Raw genomic sequence first — 16180 nt, 5'->3', positions numbered from 1 at the left:
TATAATACAATAAATGAAGAGACACCTCTCTGTTAGACTGTATGTAAAAATAACAGGTAACAATCATGACAAGAAATTATATTGTTTCTAACAATTATTTATCCTAAACGACGATGAACCTCGAACTTTGCGGTCACATGCTGTCATTCCTACTTCTCACCACTCCGACATACCGCTATTCCGACATGTGAACGTCCCACCATTCCAACAAGGCTTTCTATAAGGAAATGTGCGTTACTCAACGGGTGACTCCCTTCTTTAAAGGGATATTCCAGCATAAATTTAAGCCATGGTCCAACGCACCGTAACACCGAGTTAGACCCCCCCCCCTCCAGAGATGAAGTCTGCTAACCGCTATCTTCTCTAGTTGTAGCAACTTTAGCAATGGCCGCACCATAACAAACAGCGCAGTATACGGATCCACTATCCACCGATCAAAAAGCCACTTACAGCCACAAATAATGCTCAGAACAGCACCAAACGTCATCAACAGTACAAACAGGGTCCCATCCCATAATACAAGGCATCAAACATCTGTTAGCTTAGCCTGGTTTCTATTGAAAAGAGACGAAAACAACTCACCCACTCTCCTCCTCCAGTTATACGCTATGCAGCAACTTTCCGTGTCCAGCATAGAGTCCAGGCACTGACAACACACGTCCGAGTCCGACTGGCAGCACAAACATCTGGTTTCAGCAGCCACTGACAGGCAGTGACCTCACTGACCACTTGATTCCCCCAGTTCCAGCATTTAGACTCCACCGGCAGCTCTCCCTCTTCCACTTTTTTCCTCCATTTCCTTCAGCTGGTCTTCAGTAAACTCGGTCTCAAACTGATAGTGGACTGGAGCCCATCGAAATGAAACCAGTCGTCGTCGTTCTCAAACTCCATAAACTCAGCCGTGTTGTCCAGACCAGACCAGGACCAGACAACGACCTGTGTAGGCTGCACATCGGTTTTCTACCCGCGGAGGGAGTGGAGAGTGAAGGCGGACGCTGCTTCTACCCGACAGGTGAGTAGGCTACCATCAACTCCGTGGTGTTTCACATTAACAGTGACTTTACCTGCCTGGACATACAGATCACTGTCAGTTAGTCAGGATGTACTGTTGTAGTGATGTTAGCTTTACTGTAGCACAGTTGTTACTGCAGCTGGTCTGCATGTTAGCTTCGCAGCTAACGTTAGCTATGTGCTAATTAACAACCTAAAGTTATAGATGACACCAGCTGCTTAACTTGGAGTGTAGCTGCTCTCTGTGTATCTGGTGTCTGTCTTTTGCTCCACACAGTTGTTTCAATTAACATTTATATTAATGCTTTAAGTAGTCTATTCACTTGGGATCAGTAAATCTTCTATAATATATTTGTTGCATCAGAAAACCAAGAGAAGAAAAAAGAGAACAAATCCAGGTCAGTTTTTTCTTCAACATTTACTTTATTAGAGATGTTTATTAAAAAGTTCCAGATACAAAATGTTTGGTACCAAACAAAAAACACAAGTTTCCATTTTTTCAATAAACAGTATGAAAATGCCTTTAAAAATATAGCACCTTTGTTTCTGGCAGGTAAACATGCAGTCATCATACACAACTTCCCCCAAACACTAACACATTATGTACAAAATTTTGGCAGAATATTAATTGTGCTTGATTCTTCATATTTAATAAAAGTGATAGATTATCAATATTGATTTGAGCTGATATATTTCCTGTGTGGAGAAGTTCATCTTTCTGCTCTGATAACGTGTCACCACTTATGAAAATCATCTGGTTACATTGAATTACAATCTTATACAAAAGTAAAACAGACACCATTAAAACTCCCAGGATGCATTGCAGTATTTACACCTGTGTGCTGCTGCAGACTGAAGTTAATTTGATAAATTGTTGTAAATTGTTGTAAATTTTGTTCTAAATGTTTTTGGTTTATATTCATATCAATTCATCTGAATGTATTTACTCCCACACAGTTTGAAACAATAAATAAGACAAAATATTGAAGTATAAAAGCTGAGTGAAGACTAACGCCGGGTTCACACCGGACGCTGAAGCGCCGCGAATAGCCGCGGAACAGAGACCGCTTCCCTTCGGCGCCCAAGTTAACAGGTTGTGTAGTTCAGACGCGCCGCGACGCGACGTGCCGCGAAGCGCCGTGATTGCTCGCGCCGTGCAGCGATCGTTTCGGCGTCTGTTGTATTTTGTGCGCGAGCCGCGAGCAATCGCGTCAATCTTGGCAGGAAGTCACACATGAAACAACGAGAGAATCCGGTCAATTTTCAAAATAAAACACTTTTCAAAATAAAATACAGTGATTCACAAATGCGATCTTATTTATATTTGTCAGACTCTCAACAGAGAGAGAGAGAGATGAAAACACACGTACACGAAAGGGAGACACGGAGTGGGCTGGCTGCAGGGGGGAGGTCGAAACACACAAACAAACAGGGAAAGAGCGAGAGAGAGAGGCAGAGACGAGTTGTTGTCAAGTGAAGGACGACGTGAAATTAATCTTGGAAGTGAAGTACAGGGAGTTGTTTGACCCACAGCACACAGCATTATAATTATATGAGGTTATTTACTTATCCATGATGTAAAAAAACAGCTCTGAATGTGAGTAAACAACAGCTGAGGAGCAGAGGCGCTTGAGACCGCTGCGGAGAAATCAGCATCTGGTGTGAACTGGAGGGACGTGGCTCGCGCGCGATTTCCGCGGCTGTTCCGCTTCGCAGCGCTTCCGCGTCCGGTGTGAACCTGGCGTAGGGCTCCTGTGGCTGAGGAAGAACTGGTCTCCATCACTGTGCTGTCTTCAGGGGACGAGCTCCTGCACAACACAACATGTGTTACACACTGAGGATGAGACAGACAGCAGTGTGTGTGTGCGTGTGTGTGTGGTTGTGTACCTGCAGCGTCTCCCACACACAGCTCCTCACACTCCTCCAGCTGCAGGAAGCGGTTGTGGTTTCCTCCACAGCCGCTGTAGATGAAGGGCCTGCAGGCCTGAGCCTCGCTGTTAAAGTACCAGCGCAGAGTGAAACGTCCACAGCTGCCCTCCTCCATGGGGAGCTGGCACCGGTCGGCTGGAGCTAAACAACACACACACACACACTGATTAGGAGCGTGCACGTGGACACACTGAGACACGTGCACGAGGAAGAGAAGAGCAGGCAAGAAGCAGCAGAAGCAGAGCAGCAGTGGAAACCAACAGTAACTCTGAAGTCAAAAGCTGAAGTCATGACCCCAGTCAGCGTCTTTACTTTATATGTTCGATGATTAAAAATGTAAATGTGTTTTTAACACACTCAACACAAACAGAGTGATCAGGTCAGGATGTAAAATTAACACCCACCAAGCGCCAGTGGCGGGTAAAAAATGAGTTTGGCGCATAAAATAGAAACACACAACTGCCAGTGGCCGATGGAAAATTTTGAACTGCAATTCCTTTGCCACAGAGTTTATTTCTATATTAGCCCCTAGAGCCTAAGCGGAAGCAGGAAGTAACGGTCGCCATGGGACCTCAACTCGGAAAAAGTCTCCATGTAAGTGAACGGGATTCAAAGTTTTATTTTGTGATCTGACTGAATTGTGCCATGAGAAAAAATATATATATATAAAAAAATATATGACCTCTACCTGTTTAAAACATCACGGTTCATGAAGAAAAACCAGTAGTTTGTTGTAAAACTATTGTAAAATATAATTCCGAAGAATCCGTACCAGAAAGACTACAAGTCGCTTAGGTGACGTCACACACCAAATGCCGCCGTTTCCCGTGTCAGTTGGTGACGTATTTTTTGTGGGACACCAGATCTGTAGTCCGTAGAGCGTCTTCACACTAAATACATTCTTCTGTTGCCGTTTTACGATAAACTGCTGGTTTCTCTTCATGAACCGTGATGTTTTATAAACAGATAGAGCTCAGAGAGTTTTATCATCACACTATTCAACCACATTAGAAATAAAACTTTGACTCCCGTTCACTGACATGGAGACTTTTTCCGAGTTGAGGTCCCATGGCGACGTTACTTCCTGCTTCCGCTTAGCCTCTCTATAGGGATGCAACAGGACAAACAGAAATATCAGACACAGAAATGACTGACTGCTCTGCTGTGTTAATCAGACTCTGCAGACGCAGCAGCAGCAGCAGCAGCAGCAGCTTCCTCCTGTTGTTAGGGATGGACACACAGACACACTTACCCTCCTCCCCCTTCTCACCCTCCTCCCCCTCCAGGACCAGCTGCTCCTCTGCTGCACGTCGACGTCTGGACTGAATACAGTCGTCCGAGCCTGAAGAGGAACAGAGACACATTTACTACATGAGGACAAACACTCTTATTCTGTGATTTATATTGTAACACAATAATGAATGAGAGTGAGTGCTCTGACTCTGCAGCAGCAGCACGAGTGGTTCAGTTACTGTCCTTCTGTCCTCTGTCTCTGATCTGCTGCAGCTGAACGTTCACTCACCTCCACACGCTGAGCATCAGGTGGACGGAGCAATAGAAGCAGAGAGAGAGAGAAGAGAACAGGTCAGTTCAGAGTCATGGAGCTGCAGGAGTTTGATAAAGTTGAACTGAGACTCGAGCTGTGATGACAACTGGGAAACAACAAGAACAAACATCAAACACTCACCACAGTGCTCGTTTAAGAAGTGTCTGATCTCATCCTCCTGGATTCAAAGTCAAGATGGAAACACGACAAAGTGCAGTTAAAACAACAGTGTGTGTGTGTGTGTGTGTGTGTGTGTGTGTGTGTGTGTGTGTGTGGCCCTGAGGGAAGGGTTGAGCACTGACCGTCATGCCTGGCTCTCCTCTGTCTCCCTTGGCTCCGAGACCCATCTCTCCCTGCAGCAGTGACAGGTATTAGAGCTCACAGCAGGAGGCTGCAGCACATTCACTCACTGGACTGAGAACAGGTGCATTGTGGGAGCTTGATGCAAAGTCAAAGGTTTAATCACCAATAGTAAATTGTACAGACGCAGTTAAATCAGTCTCGGTCCTGTTGACGGTGAACTTTTCTGAGCTCAAAGAGTCGTAGCCAAGGAAACAACCAGGAGACACTCACCTGTTCTCCTCTCTCTCCTGGGTAACCTGGGATACCACGAGGACCAACTATGTAGGGACCAACTGGTCCTCTCGCTCCCTGACAACACAACACAACATGACACACAGCATCTACAGTGGACTCATGTCACACCACATTCATACTGGAAGTAAAAAGTCTCTCAGTCCCACTCAGAGTCAGTGGACAGGTGAACCTACCTGTCCACCTGCAGAGCTTCACTGAAACTGTCTCACTTCATTTCCACTGGAATCGTTTCTCTGAACCTCTGCTGCTTCAGTTCACACAATCTGAGTCCAGATATGGTTTCATTATTCATTTGACATATTTACTTGAATACTTCAATATCTACCTTTTCTCCCTGGATCCCCTCTGGGCCTTTAGCACCAGTTGGTCCTGGGGGGCCAAACGGACCAGGCTTGCCCATCTCCCCCCGGGGGCCACAATCACCAGGTGCACCCGGCATCTACATGAAATAGAGACTGTGAACTGTGCATCACAAAGGTTTGTGTGGTTCTGATTCTATTTTAGTCAATGATGTGATTATAAAGAGGAAACTTTCTCTCACCATTTCACCTTTCTGTCCCTGAACTCCTTTGAGTCCTTCAGCTCCTGTAGGACCACGTGCACCCTGCACAAAGACAAACATTCACATTTCACACTCACAGAAAGTTAATGTTCAAAGTACAATTTGTTTTGTGCAGTACACACCTTGGGGCCAACTAGTCCCTCTTTTCCAGGGGTCCCTGGGGCCCCAGGATGTCCAGCATTCCCCTGGAAGACACACAGACCAGCTCTGATCATACACAATGTTTAAGAGTCCGACCTGATACCTGTTTCTCTACAAACACATACGCTCTGCCCTCCCTTGGTTCTATCTAAAGTTCAGCCTTTCTGAAGTATGTAGCTCTCAGTACTGTTCAGGTGAACACCCAGGTTAGGTACATAGGTGAGGTAACAGTCCATGAACTCAAAGTCCATTTCCTGGATGTTACTGGTGTGAGTGGAGGGGATTTGGTTTTTCCAGCACTGATCTGTTGACAGTTCTTGGCACCAGTATATGACGTCTTGGATCACTTATCTGTCTTCGTACTGCAACATTAGTGAAGTCGTCAGAGGTGAAATAAACATCAAAGATGCTTTGCAACAAGCAGCAACTGCAGGAACTACACAAACTATTGTGATGCAGGTTTTCTTCCATCATGGTATTCTTGAGTAGAAAACCTGCTGCATTGTCAGCAGGAATGTCGGGGACAGAGATGTTGCTCCCCTTAACCTGTACAAGTGAGACACCAAAGACTTTTCGCCTTCATCAGCAGAAGGGTTCCAACTAAGGGCTCTTTTCAACCACAGCCATCTTGAGATTGTCTCGGCTGCTGAAGCTATCTCCCTTTTGGCTTTCTTCAGATGTTTGGGCTCCTGGCCAACCCTCTGGAGAAAATGGAGCACTGATTTTGCTGAGAACCCAAGGTAGCCAACTTTGATGAGAAAAATGGTTGCTACAATCCTTTTATGACAGCTTAGTCAATCAAGTCCTGGCTAGTCTCTCCTCCCATGGCACAGTGAGTTCAGAAACTATGATTGCTTTCTTTCTCCTGGATAGTAGGACCATATCTGGCTGGAGGAAGGTTACCGCCATGTCCTGTGGGAAGACGAGCTTCCTCTTTAGGTCCACACTCAACTCCTAGTCGGAGTCGCACTGCCGGATGAAAGGCAGATCCTAGGAGCCTTGTTGCCTTACCTTATGATGTTTATGGCTTTGGGTGATAGGGCCCTTCCAGGACAGTGGTCGCTCCAGTGCCTGGTCCCACTGCATCCACCGACCCTCTGCTGCCTCGCAGACCCTTTGCACCACAAATCCTCTCTTCACTCTGGCATTGGTCTTGCTCCACCTTTTGTCATAGTTTCCAAGACTTAAGTGACCTTGACATACCGCGCTGACAACCCTTCCTTGATGTTTCCAGTGTGCTTCTGCCTCCATTACTGCTTAACCACCGATGAAAGCAGGGAAAAGGAAAGCTTGGAAGTGTTACTGTACAGCTTGACTGGACAAAAAGATGGAGGGACTCCCAGCCATATCCGCAGGAATTTTCTCCACAGTCTCTCCATTCTTTCCACTTGGGACATGGGAAAGTCATACAGCAGGAAGGGCCAGGAGGTATGATGCCATACTGAAAGTCACTGTCCTTGAGGGAGCTGTCATAGTTCTTTCTGAAGCACTGGATACCTTGCTCTTGGATTGTTGGGATCTCCCAATCTTGGATACTTTTTTTTTTTTTTTAAGTTTTTGTTTTTGCCTTGATAGTACAGTGAGATAGACAGGAATGGTGGAGGCAGAGAGAGGGGGAATGACATGCAGGAAAAGTCTGCCCGACGGGGGATTTGAACTGGGGACGCCTGCGTTGAGGACTGTAGCCTCTACATGGGGCGGCCGCCTTAACCACTGCGCCACGCACCGCCCCCCAATCTTGGATACTAGGGTATCCAAGATACTAGACTAGACTAAGATGTTTCTACTAGACTAGACTAAGATGTTTCCTGTTTACTGACGGTCCTAGATTTGCAAGAATTGCAACCATGACCATGTCGCCAAATTTTCCAGTGTGGACAATTGGATGTTGTTGTGATGCTGTGTAAAGCCCTTTGAGACAAACTGTTTAAATTAATTGGTTGCAATCAGTGAAGAGGATTTCAATCAATTTAGTAAAAAATGCTCCGGAATAAGATCTCCAACCCCATAGGCGTCTTTTACGCTGAGGACGCTGGGGACATGTCCCCACCACTTTTTGTCAAGAACAATTTTGTCCCCACCACAAAATTAACTTAACATTATCCTAATGAAGAATGATGAAAAACGTTGATAAACTATGACAAAATAGGCAGCCGAAACAGTGTGCACGGCGCAGAGCTTCTGCCTGAGCCAACTCGCAACAATGTAGCTTCGATGTTACAGTAGTTCTCAGGCTCTTTCTGTCATCTCCCGCTTTGGAGAAAGAGGAGTTTTCTAGCCGCACCAGGGGGAGGGGGGTTGGGGGGGAGGGAGGAGGTCAGTTGTACCGGACAGCACCCGATATATGCTTAATGTTTGGGTGAAACAAAGTCACTGTTAACAAAATCAACATCTAATCTGTCCCTTCAAAATAAAGTTTGTGACGTGTCTGTTGGGAGCAGCTGTGACAGTTTCCTCATCACTAAACCTGAGCCACCATCAGATCCTTCCTCGTTCACGTTGTGACGACGGGACAAAGTCTTTTGGACATATAGGCCTATTAGCTATTCTGTGTTTTTCCTCTCTTTAACAGTCTCATTTCAGGGGGGGGGGGGGGGGGTAGGCTACATAGGATCATTGTCCCCACCACTTTTCAAAGTAAACTGACACCCTTGTCCAACCCTACCTTTAATAGAGTAACTTAATTTATCACTTATCGCCGTTTATCAAAATCATAATTGAAACTCACTCTTATTCCGGGAGAACCATGCCCGGGAGGTCCAGAAGAACCAGGAGAACCAGGAGTTCCAGAAGCTCCATCCTTTCCTGCACAGCCTGGAGAGCCTTTGAGACCCTGAAAACAAAATTCACTAGTTCAAATCATCACAGATACACAGTGATTAAGAGAACACAGCAGAGAGTGATCAGCAGCTCTACCTGTGGTCCTCGAGGTCCTGTAGGTCCACTTCCTCCTCTCGGACCAGGCTGCCCAGTATCACCAGTCTTTCCCTGTGTCCCTGAAGGTCCAGCTGGACCAGTAGGGCCTAGATCCCCCTGAAATGTAAGCACAGTTAGACTGTGGTCAGTAACCTGTCTGACACTTTTCAACCTGTTGCACGAGGCAGATTATCTAGATCTACAGGCTTGCAGTTGTGTCCTTCCACCAACCACTCCAGACACATCCATGTTACATCACATCTTTGCTGATACAGCTGTGGAACCAACCACTGTCTTACCTTGGGACCTGGTTCTCCTTTCTGTCCTCGGACACCAAGGACACTAACACCATCTTCACCCTTGCAACAGAAATCATACATACAGTATCAAATCAACTGATGGAGGGAGACAGAATACATATCTTGGCTTAGAGAGTCACCTTGTCTCCTTTGACCCCAGAGGAACCCGGAGAGCCCTAGAAAACAAACAAGATACTGATCACAACACAGAGATGAAGAGAACACAGCAGTTGGTGATCAGCAGCTCCACTGACCTTCTCCCCCTGTGGTCCTCCAGGTCCTGCAGGTCCAGTTTCTCCTCTCAGACCAGGCTGCCCAGTATCACCAGTCTTTCCCTGTGTCCCTGAAGGTCCAGCTGGACCAGTAAGGCCTAGATCCCCCTGAAATGTAGGCACAGTTAGACTGTGGTCAGTGTCCTGTGTGACACTTTTCAACTAGATCTACAGGCTTGCAGTTGTGTCCTTCCACCAACCACTCCAGCTGCACCTCTTTGGAGTATAAATTCTTGAGGCACGGACAAAAACAGTGATCTTTGACCTCTACCTGTCATAATCTAATCAGTTAACCTTTAAGTCCAAATGAACATCTTTGACAAAACTATATTGGTAAACAGTGTATTCCCTGAGATGTTCCATTAAAGAGGTAGAATGTGTTTTGTGAGGTCACCTTTGACCTGCAAATTTGAACCAGTTGAGTGAATATTTGTGCAAAATTTGAAGAAACTTCCTCAAATCGTTACTGAAATACTGTGTTGATGAAAATTAAAACAGACGCTGTGACACCATGACAAGTGCAGTGGTCACGGCCTGGACAGTGTTTTAATGTAAAGAACAGAGTCTGTCTCCTGATACAGCTGTGGAACCAGTGTCTTACTTTGGGACCTGGCCCTCCTGTCTCCCCTCGGGAACCAGGGACACCAACTCCCCCCTAGCAACAAAAAGCACATACAGTATATTATCAATCTACCCTCCAAAAACATTCATTAACATTTGAGCAGGTGGACAAAGGAGGTAGGCTTAGAGAGTCACCTTGTCTCCTTTGACCCCAGCAGAACCAGGAGAGCCCTAGAAAACAAGATACTGATCATATAAAATCATAAATTATATCTAACATATAACAGTGCATAAACATTAGCATCATCACATAATCAAACCCCAGAAAACTCCGTCCTACATATTCCAGATGTATGGAGACCGACCCCACTGGGGCAGCTGCTGTGGATTACTTTTAAAGACACCTGTTTAGCCCACACGCTGACAAGCTTCCGCTGACACAATAAGAAGGCTGTCTTTGGAGAAAGCCATTTCAGCTCAACTGTTTCCTGAGGCTTGACCAGCCCATGCTGCAAGGCTGACAGAACCATCTCCAAATGTCATGGAGGGTCACTCGACCTCCTTGAAGAGGGAGCAACCCTCTAAGCACCCATACAAATGTTGATGGTAGCAAACCAGTCACCTTGGAGAATGGTCTCTCAGACCATTGGCACCATCTTGGCCATCTTGCCCTCCCATCTCCCATCTTTTGTGGGAATGAGGAAGTAACATGAATAAAACCCAGCATGCTGATTGTCCTACGTAACCTCCCTAATGGCTCTCTTTTCTAAGAGAGTGTCGACCTCTGCTGCTTGAACCTCCCTGTGCTGAGAATCTGACACCAGTGTGAAGGTGGTACAACAGCTTCCCCAGTGGGGTCAGACCCCATACATGTGGATGAAGGATGGAGAGATAGTCTTGACATGTTAGAGAACAACTATTCACAAGTACATCAGGATCAAAAATTGAGGCTAAAGAACATATATCCTGGTTGAACATATCTTTACTTCTCACAGTGGAATTAAACCATAACTAACTAAATGATCTCATAAGTGCTATTGATTCTAAAGAATACTGTGCTGCATTGTTTTTAGATCTGTCAAAGTCTTTTGACACAGTTGACCACTTGGTCTTGTGCCAGAGACTGCGAGATATTGGAATGTCTTCAAAAGCTGTCATGTGGTTTGGAAACTACTTGAGCGGCAGAACACAAAGTGTTCAGGTTGATGGTGTATCCTCCAAACCTTTGTTGACTCAAAATGGTGTCCCCCAGGGGTCCATATTGGGTCCCATTTTATTTACTATTTATATAAATGTCTTGTGTCAAAATGTAAATGATGCCAAATTTCACTTTTATGCAGATGACACTATTTTGTACTGTTCTGCTTCATCATTAACAAGTGCCATACAAAAGCTACAATCTGCTTTTAATGTCATTCAGAGTAATCTTAATCAATTAAGACTTGTCCTCAATTCTGACAAAACTAAATTGATGTGCTTTTCAAAATCAGGGAAGACAGATGATGCTTGTCAGATTGCTACACAAAATGAGAAAGTGATTGAACGAGTTTCAGTCTACAAGTACTTGGGATTTTACTTGGATGAAAATCTGTCTTTTAAATATCACATTGAGTGTCTTACAAAGAAACTCAGGGTTAAACTTGGTTTCTATTATAGAAACAAAAGTTGTTTCTCCTTTAATGCGAGAAAAAGACTGATTCAGGCAACTTTTGTATCAATACTTGACTATGGTGATATCTTATACATGCATGCAAATCTCTCCTCTCTGAAAATGCTGGATTCGGTGTATCATGCAGCATTAAGATTTGTAACAGATTTAGGTTTTCGTACTCATCACTGTAGTCTTTATGAGAGTGTTGGCTGGCCTTCTTTGTACAATCGTAGATGGGAATACTGGTATTGTTTTCTTTATAAGGCCATCCTGTGTGACTTGCCTCCTTATTTGTGTTCTCTCTTGGTTCCTAAAGTCAACACCAGAAGATGTAGTCTCAGGCACGATAGATTGATAATGTATACTATTCCTCGTACACGGATTGTCTTTGGGGAAAGTGCCTTCAAAGCATTTGCACCCTCGTCCTGGAATAAATTACAGAGTCATCTTAAATTGGATTATCTCCCAAGTATGGAAGATTTTAAGGACTATTTGACCACTGAATGCACATGTTCTCTCACCGAACGCAGCTGGTGATTATAATGTATTGATGTGATTTGCTGTTACTGTTTTAGCTGTTTTTATGTTTTGTTGATGTTGTCCAAATGTGTACTTGATGTGGATGTACTGTGCTGCTTTCTTGGCCAGGACCCCCTTGCAAAAGAGATTCTGAATCTCAATGGGATTATTCCTGGTTAAATAAAGGTTAAATAAAAAATAAAATAAAAAAACTTAATAAACTCACTGCTTGTCCAGGAGAACCAGAAGGACCAGGAGGACCAATCTTTCCTGCAGGACCCGCAGAGCCTTGGAGACCCTGAAAATGAAACTCGCTAGTTCAAATTCACATCACAGAGATTAGAGAACACAGCAGTGAGTGATCAGCAACTCCAATGACCTTCTCCCCCTGTGGTCCTCCAGGTCCTGTAGGTCCAGGTTCTCCTCTTGGACCAGTCTGCCCAGTATCACCAGTCTTCCCCTGTAGCCCTGTAGGACCATCTGAACCAGGACGACCTGGATCTCCCTGAAATGTAGATGCAGTTAGACTGTGGTCATCTGGTCATTTGAAGAGATGATAATTTGTCACTTTTCACAGGTACACAAAGTTAATCTGTGTGTTGTTACACAGATGAAACAGTTCCTGCAAGTGGATCAGACTGGAAATCTACAAGGGTTAAATATCTATTCAGTCTGTCTACTGCTTTATGAGACATTAGAAAGAGTCTGAGAGAGATCCTTAACACTCTGCTTCAAAGCTTCATTTGATGTTTGTTCTGTTCCTGGGGGTGATGGATAAACACTGATATTTACTGTTGGACCTTTCTCTCCATTCAAACCAGCAGGACCCTGCTCTCCCTGCAACATGACAGACATAAGAAGACACACAAACATGACAGTGTTAGTTTCCTCCAGAGACAGGTCCATGGTACATCACATCTTCACTGATATAGCTGTGGAACCACTGTCTTACTCTGGGACCTGGTTCTCCTCTCTGTCCGTCTTTACCAGGGACACCAACACCATCTTCACCCTGGCAACAGAAATCATACATACAGTATCCAATAACAACTGATGAGTTAGACAGAATATATGTGTTGGCTTAGAGAGTCACCTTGTCTCCTTTGCCCCCAGAGGAACCAGGAGAGCCCTAGAAAACAAGAGACTGATCACAACACAGAAATGAAGAGAACACAGCAGTGAGTGATCAGCAGCTCCACTGACCTTCTCCCCCTGTGGTCCTCCAGGTCCTGCAGGTCCAGGTTCTCCTCTTGGACCAGTCTGCCCAGTATCACCAGTCTTCCCCTGTAGCCCTGTAGGACCATCTGAACCAGGAAGACCTGGACCCCCCTGAAATGTAGGTAGACTGTGGTCAGTGGTCTTTATAGTCATTTGAAGGGGCATTTATAATGTTTCTTTCCCACAAGTCCTGTATTTCACACAAAAACAATAGTAGAACATAAAATAAATCATCTGCGCAGAGATTCCCAAATAGTTGCATATTGCTACAAGAGTGAACTCCTGAGTCATCTCACAAATCAGTCAGAGTTTGAAATAAATCTCATTAAATACACTGTCTGGACTGGTCCGCCTAAAAGCACAGTGTCCCCCTGTGAGCTGTAAACAAAAGCTAAAAAATGGTTCATTAACACTTTGTGTATTCATAAATTAGTTAGATATGAAAGTGCACACACCTTTTCTCCTTTGTCTCCTTGAGGTCCAACATCTCCCTGAAACAGAAGAGCATGTGATTGAGTTAGTGCAGCTAACAGCTGCTGTAGGAACTACACACTGCTGCAGCCCACAGCCTGTTCAATGACCACATGCATTAATGAAAACAACTGGTAATTTTCACCTTATTTCCCTGAACACCAGGACTTCCTGCAGGACCCTGAACAACACACAGAGACACACATGCTCTATTATATATAACTGCACAACAATACAACAACCATGGATGTTTCTACATGTATGTCTGTCAGACAATAAAACTGAAATCACAGTGATGTCTGAATTAATTTAAAGTCTGATGGAGTGATGAATAAACACTGATATTTACTGTTGGACCTTTCTCTCCATTCAAACCAGCAGGACCCTGCTCTCCCTGCAACATGAGAGACACAACACGACACACAAACATGACAGTGTTAGTTTCCTCCAGAGACAGGTCCATGGTACATCACATCTTCACTGATACAGCTGTGGAACCACTGTCTTACTCTGGGACCTGGCTCTCCTCTCTGTCCATCTTTACCAGGGACACCAACACCATCTTCACCCTGGCAACAGAAATCATACATACAGTATCCAATAACAACTGATGAGGTAGACAGAATACATGTGTTGGCTTAGAGAGTCACCTTGTCTCCTTTGACCCCAGTAGAACCAGGAGAGCCCTAGAAAACAAGAGACTGATCATATAAAATCATAAATGATATCCCTTCATATTCCTCTCTATCAGACACAATGCTTGTTTAAGAACCTGGTTTAAAAGTGCATTATGAATAAGTGGATTGTAATGGCTCTTCACTGGAGGGGTTGTATTTACCTCTTTTAGCATCAAAAGTCAATACAGCATATAATTTGCCCAGTGAAGATCAAACCTTGAACATCAGCTCATAATCAAAACACAGGAACCTACCGGAAAACAAGAAACCATTCACAAGTCCAGCACGATCAAAACCATGACTTAAACTCACTGCTTCTCCAGGAGGACCACGTAAACCAGAAGGACCAGGAGGTCCAACATTTCCTGCAGGACCTGCAGAGCCTTGGAGACCCTGAAAATGAAACTCACTTGTTCAGATTTACATCACACGGATTAATGCCCGTTTCACACCGAACACGGTTTGCGCTTTGCCCACCGCAGGGTGCGGCGCAGACTGGCGCAGGCATGCATGCGCATTGGTGCAAGTTGTAATGCGACCGAACAAACAAGATGGGATTTGGGAGAGAATGTTCAGCAGGAGCTACAAGATGACCGCTTCCAGGTGTAGCCTACTTCAGGCTAGGCAGGGAGCAGTTTGACAGCCTGTTGGGGAGCGTTGGTCTAATTGCGTTGGACAACTAACTTCAGGCAGCCCATCACTGCAACAGAACGCCTGGCCAATTGTTTTCATTCTGCAAGCGGCCGGTTGATTTCTGACTCTCCTATTGGATGCACTGAGATGTCATCAGAGATTAAAACATTTTCAATTGGGGCGCAGTGCGCAATGGCAGCTGGCACCCACCTCGCGGGCCACTCAGCTCGGCACAGGGCGGTGTGTTCTTGCGCCGAGGAAGCACATACACAATGAATGGGTTTGCCGCTGGCCACCTGCGCTTTGGGCATTTTGTGTAAAACGGGCTTAAAAGAACACAGTAGTGAGTGATCAGCAGCTCCACTGACCTTCTCCCCCTGTGGTCCTCCAGGTCCTGAAGGTCCAGGTTCTCCTCTTGGACCAGTCTGCCCAGTATCACCAGTCTTCCCCTGTAGCCCTGTAGGACCATCTGAACCAGGAAGACCTGGAGCTCCCTGAAATGTACAGGGTACAGTTAGTATGTGGTCAGTGGCCTGTCTGCTCATTTGAACAGACACTTTATTTTTTGACCGTCTATTAGTTGTGTGAGTAACTGGCCAGAAGCAATTAAAGAGGAACCCCGTGTAACCACTTGAAATGTCTGTATTACAGCTAACCTCACGTTAGGACGTACCCCGCTCTCTCCTACTGAGATTTCTGAATCTTTCTCCCATACATTTATATGAAGTCTCTGTGAAACAACCAAAACACACACACGTTTCTTTCTAGTTAGATGTGAGTGCACACACCTCTTCTCCTTTGTCTCCTTGAGGTCCAACATCTCCCTGAAACAGCAGAACATGTGATTGAGTTGACACACACACTGCTGCAGCCCACAGCCTGTTCAATGACCACATGCATTAATGAACACAACTGGTAGTTTTCACCTTCTTTCCCTGAGCACCAGGACTTCCTGTGGGACCCTGAACAACACACACAAATGCTTCATTACACAATGGATACACAACAATACAACAAACATGGATGTTTCTACATCTATGTACGTTCTCCTCTGTCAGACAATAAAACTGAAATCACAGTGATGTCTGAACTCATTTTAAGTCTGGTGGAGTGATGGATGAACACTGATATTTACTGTTGTGCCTTTCTCTCCATTCAAACCAGTAGGACCCTGCTC

General features: G+C 45.0%; 1 protein-coding gene and 3 long non-coding RNA genes across 4 annotated transcripts in view; all 4 read right to left on the bottom strand.

The window, feature by feature from the left end:
- Positions 1 to 4017: 4017 nt before the first annotated feature.
- LOC146986878 (uncharacterized) overlaps positions 4018 to 16180 on the bottom strand; it is a 45227-nt gene continuing 33064 nt past the window's right edge. The window contains exons 4-6 of the mRNA XM_085777885.1: positions 4628 to 4664; positions 4211 to 4282; positions 4018 to 4043 (exon numbers count right to left, since the gene is read on the bottom strand). Of these exons, the coding sequence (XP_085634011.1) occupies positions 4018 to 4043; positions 4211 to 4282; positions 4628 to 4664 (135 nt within the window). The remainder of the gene's footprint in view (positions 4044 to 4210; positions 4283 to 4627; positions 4665 to 16180) is intronic.
- LOC146986883 (uncharacterized) lies at positions 5628 to 8622 on the bottom strand. The gene is made up of 3 exons (XR_015035816.1): positions 8515 to 8622; positions 5768 to 5830; positions 5628 to 5687 (listed from the first exon to the last, which is right to left on the bottom strand). It is a non-coding gene; the product is annotated as an uncharacterized LOC146986883 (long non-coding RNA).
- On the bottom strand, positions 8703 to 13005 carry LOC146986882 (uncharacterized). The gene is made up of 4 exons (XR_015035815.1): positions 12957 to 13005; positions 12384 to 12509; positions 9002 to 9061; positions 8703 to 8819 (listed from the first exon to the last, which is right to left on the bottom strand). It is a non-coding gene; the product is annotated as an uncharacterized LOC146986882 (long non-coding RNA).
- LOC146986881 (uncharacterized) lies at positions 13269 to 13874 on the bottom strand. Its single transcript, XR_015035817.1, has 3 exons — positions 13839 to 13874; positions 13678 to 13713; positions 13269 to 13333 (listed from the first exon to the last, which is right to left on the bottom strand). It is a non-coding gene; the product is annotated as an uncharacterized LOC146986881 (long non-coding RNA).

Source organism: Trachurus japonicus, chromosome 5 (assembly GCF_045865225.1).
Source record: "Trachurus japonicus isolate A0001 chromosome 5, Traja_1.0".
NCBI lineage: Eukaryota > Metazoa > Chordata > Actinopteri > Carangiformes > Carangidae > Trachurus > Trachurus japonicus.
The sequence above is the reverse complement of the archived record's forward strand: the minus strand, read 5'-3'. Positions and strand labels throughout refer to the sequence as shown.